Here is a 4147-nt window from a genome sequence, read left to right on the forward strand (position 1 = left end):
GTATGTGAAACACATGGCACAGTGAGTGGTGCACACTGAAACTTTAGAGAATGGCAATTACTGTTATGATTTTTTGACCCCAGATACCAGCAAACTTCCTGCTGAAATATTTGTTTTTTTTATTTTGTTTTGTTGTTTTAGCCTAGGAGATGTCTGAGACTATTTAGTGCTGTAGGATACTGTACACCAAGTCAGCCAAAAATTGTGCTTAACCAGAAAAAAATACCTTAGTAAATAATCCCACTTAGAGCATATATTATTTAATTTGGATATTGGGGAATCTTCCCCATCTGGATGCAACTCAAAGCTCCTAAAATGTGTGTCAAGAACCAACTCTCTTACTAGCTTGATTGGTGCAAATAAAAAATCCAATTAACCAAAAAAAAAAAAAAATCAAGTTGTCCCTCCCTCCCAGTTACCCTTTGATCCAAATCACCCCTATTTTCATTCATTTAACCCCTACCAAAATCAAACCCTCCCTTATAGTTTGCTAAATTTTACTCAGAATAACCTAGTTAAATGTCCTTTGAATGGAGCCGGCTCTGTTTCTCCCAGCACATGGCAAAGAGTGAGAGCACAGTGGTTTCTTGGCATCTAGCCTCAAGGAAGCATTACCCTTATTTATGAGGAACTCTCTGGCGATGATATGGATAAAATACCTAATTTCTGCCATCTGTTCATCTTCATTGGGACCAGAGCATGGGGCACCTGCAATCCCTCCCCAGGTAGAGATTTGCATCTGGTTTATTCATGATCCCAAAGTGGCTGCTAAAAGCAGTTCTTCATTGAGACTTAGTTTCTCAACTCTGTGACACACCACCCAAGGGTCTGGCCCTTGTTCACCACCCTCATACCCTCCCCTGACCCACCACCCATCTTAACCTAAACTTCCCTCCCATAGAAGGATTTGAAGTTTCCCAAGGCTCCAAATTGTCTTGCCTCAGGACATTTACACTTGACAGCCCTCACCTGGACCAGCTCCTCCTTTCCAACCTAATCCTTCTTTGCACTTTTTGGGGTGGGGGGTCTTAAAGTGTATCTCACCATCTTCCTTTTTTGGGTGGTCTTCTTTTTCTTACCATCCCCTAGACTACTGTGATGCACTCCAAAGAGAAGATGCTCAGTTAATGTTTGAGGAATAAAAAAATTTTTAAGAAAGGCCAGTAGCAATTTATTAGGTTCATTTTCTCTTACGTTTTTCAATAAATGAAGCAATTTCAGGTATATAACTTTTATTTTACACAATAGCAGAAGACAAAGAATAAGGAAAAACCAAAAATTGGCTTTTACTTTTTTTTCTATTTTTTGATCCCAGCTATTTTGTTGCTAATTTCCTTCACATTTTAAGGAAATAGCTATTCCAATGCTATGTTCTCTTGTTCCAGGTCATTAAATAAGATAGAAGATTACCCAGTTTGTTTGATAAAATAGCACAACTCTTACTCTTGAACCTCATAAATAGCATTAAATATGTAACTAATATTATTCATACACTTACATTGTGAAGCTAATTAAACTTTTTTAAAAGAAACATTGGAAAACTTTGAACAGCAAAAGACAAATTATAAATTATTCATGTAGAACAAATGATATGCACTATGTTCCCTCTAGCACTACCTAAGCCCTCACACTACTTCAAACACAAAGTGAGGAAAGTGCTTCAGGTTTCACTACAGGGGGAAGAAGCTGCCAAAATTGACCCTGGAGCGCACATTAGCCAGGGCACCAGTACGAAGCAGAGCTGCAAATCTGGCTCGGGTTCGCTCTTCCTCATCTCGCAAAGCTTCTTCATACCAGGATGGGAAGGCACTGGGGACTGTATCATGGATCTTGGCCAAAAACTCAAGGACTTTCATCTTGCTGGTCTCGGCGTGGGCTCTCGGGCCCCACAGGAACTCGAAGCGTGGAGGATCACTGTTGGCCACCTGCTGGTACTGCAGGTACCTTTCCTGCACCAAATCTTGGGTGATGAGCTTCTTCGGATCCCCATAGATGAGGTGCTTCCTTTCAGCATATATCCCCATCACATTAAGTACTTCCCAGATATCCTCTTCAGTGGCGCAGTTGCCCTTCATGAAGATCACACAAAGAATAGTCATCAAAAGGCCTGTCTTGGGCATGATTTCTTCACCTCTCAGCCTATCATCATAGGTGCGCTGAAATTTGCTGACAAGGGCGTAGCAGTGCCTGGTAGGGTCGACTTCCTTCAGATCAATGCCAAAGGCCAGCACCATTAGCTCAGAGGCTTTCCTGAGGATCTCATGAAAGTGCTCTTTGTGCTTCTTGATGACATACTTCATCATGTCTTCCTTTGTTATGGGCTCCCTCATGTTGTACTTGCGCAACAGGAATTGCACCAAAAGAATTGCCTTGTCATCTAGCAGGGTTCTATGGTAATGATCAGTGCTGGGTTGTGCCTGAGAGGTGCTTGGTCTTTCCTTGTCTTGGCTCTGAGCACCTTCATCAGATCTTGTGTGTGAAACACCTGCAGAAATAGTAGTGGATGGAGCTGTATGGGGCCCCTGGGATTTTCTACCTGACCCAGCAGCTAAAGAGCTCTGAGCATTACCACCAAAAGGAGGAAAGGGGGAAGTGAGGGGCTGTTCTTCAGCTGCTGCAGTGGCCTGAGCATCGTGGACACCCTGAGCTTCACTCTGGGCCTGACGGCGTTTCTCACGGGCACGAAGCTTACTCTTCTGCCCCCGAGGCATGATGACACTGGTTAGAGGCAGTAGACAGTAGTGTGGGCAGGAGGGTAGGCAATGAGGGCACCTAGAGAAGGGAGAATGAGATAGTGTGTGCACCTTCAACAGGGACATTCCACCTTGTCTTTAACCAAAGCCGCTTTTACGGGCTTCCATGAGAGCACTGCTCTAGGACCCCACAGGCCTCCTTTTCTAATCAGTCTGTCCCCTGGGAACCTTGCGGAAGTAGAGTGTGCCTGGGGCTGCAGCTTCCAGCCCTGTCTGGGTAAACTTGGGACTGAGAGCAAGGGCTGGGAAGTTACACGCTCTGTGTGGTTCCCTCTGTGTTGCAATGGAGAATTCTCTCAGCTCACATTTAGGATCAGCCTGTCTGCGCTGACCGCCCCCCCCCCCGCCCCCGCCCTCCGCAGCTCTGAAGCTAAACTCCTTAGGCCAATGATCTTACCACCCTTAGATTCTTGCCGAGCAAGTGAGGAAAAGCCTTAGTCGGCCACTTCTGCTGCAACCTTCCAGAGCCGACAATAGGAGCAAGGTTTTATGGGATCCCCATGGTACTGGATGATTGGGGTTTTCAGTGCTCACTCATGTGCTCACTCCAGTTAGACCAAGACCCCTACCTCCCGAAGTTTGACAGCCCTGCCCGGGGCCTCCCAGGGTAGAGTGCAGGGGTAGGGGTTGTGCGGGGTTGAGAATACCCTCAGTCCTCACTCAGGGTCCTCTCCGTGACTCCGAATAAAGCTTGGGATGTTTCACTCTGTTGATCAGGGTCCACCAGCCTCAGATCAAAGTCTTCATTCTCTGAGACCCTCAGACGGAATTGAGGGGGCGTTGGGCCTAACAGCCAAACCTCGGGCCTCTTAGCACGGGGACAGATCGGGGCAGAATTCTGTGAGGTTTCCTTTGTTCTGGGCGGGGCATGTTCCAGCAGGTCTAAGTAAGGTTCCTGACCTTGACTCTCAGCATTGGCTGTCTCTTCTGCAGACCTGAAGCTGCCCTTCTCAGACCTGAGACCCTGGAGGTGGAGGTGGGTCAGTACTTCACGCTGACAGCTCTGTCTCTGCTTCTCAGCGGTCAAAGTAAGGGTGGGACTAGGTGAGGGCTTCTCTGTTCTGGGGTGTGTTGTCCTTTCTGTCCTCAGGGTGGAGACAGGGAGTAAGGTGTCCTCCTCTTGGCTGGCTCTTTAAAGACTGCCTGGAAAATACAAAATCTCTGAAAGCTCTAAGCTGTTTCCCTAATGCAAACCTTGCAGAAAATTCATGAGTCCCAGGCTAGATAAGAGATGGGGAAGCTGCAGTGTAAGGCAGCGTCCTAGGACGCCTAGTAGGCTGTAAGAGGAAAAATACAGCGGCGCCTAGTGTGTGTTTGCAAGCCAAACTTAGACTTGGGAACCTTCTACTCTAAAAGATCTGTTTTCTAAAGAAGAGACTGAGCTGCATGATTTT

General features: G+C 46.4%; 1 protein-coding gene across 1 annotated transcript; it reads right to left on the reverse strand.

The window, feature by feature from the left end:
- Positions 1-1670: 1670 nt before the first annotated feature.
- On the reverse strand, positions 1671-3545 carry LOC125091534 (melanoma-associated antigen B10-like). The gene is made up of 2 exons (XM_047715136.1): positions 3401-3545; positions 1671-2772 (listed from the first exon to the last, which is right to left on the reverse strand). The coding sequence occupies exon 2, from the start codon at positions 2709-2711 to the stop codon at positions 1671-1673; it is 1041 nt and encodes a 346-aa protein (XP_047571092.1). The 5' UTR covers positions 2712-2772; positions 3401-3545.
- Between the last annotated feature and the right edge of the window lie 602 nt (positions 3546-4147).

The sequence above is a fragment of the Lutra lutra genome, chromosome X (genome assembly GCF_902655055.1).
Source record: "Lutra lutra chromosome X, mLutLut1.2, whole genome shotgun sequence".
In the NCBI taxonomy this organism is placed as follows: Eukaryota; Metazoa; Chordata; class Mammalia; order Carnivora; family Mustelidae; genus Lutra; species Lutra lutra.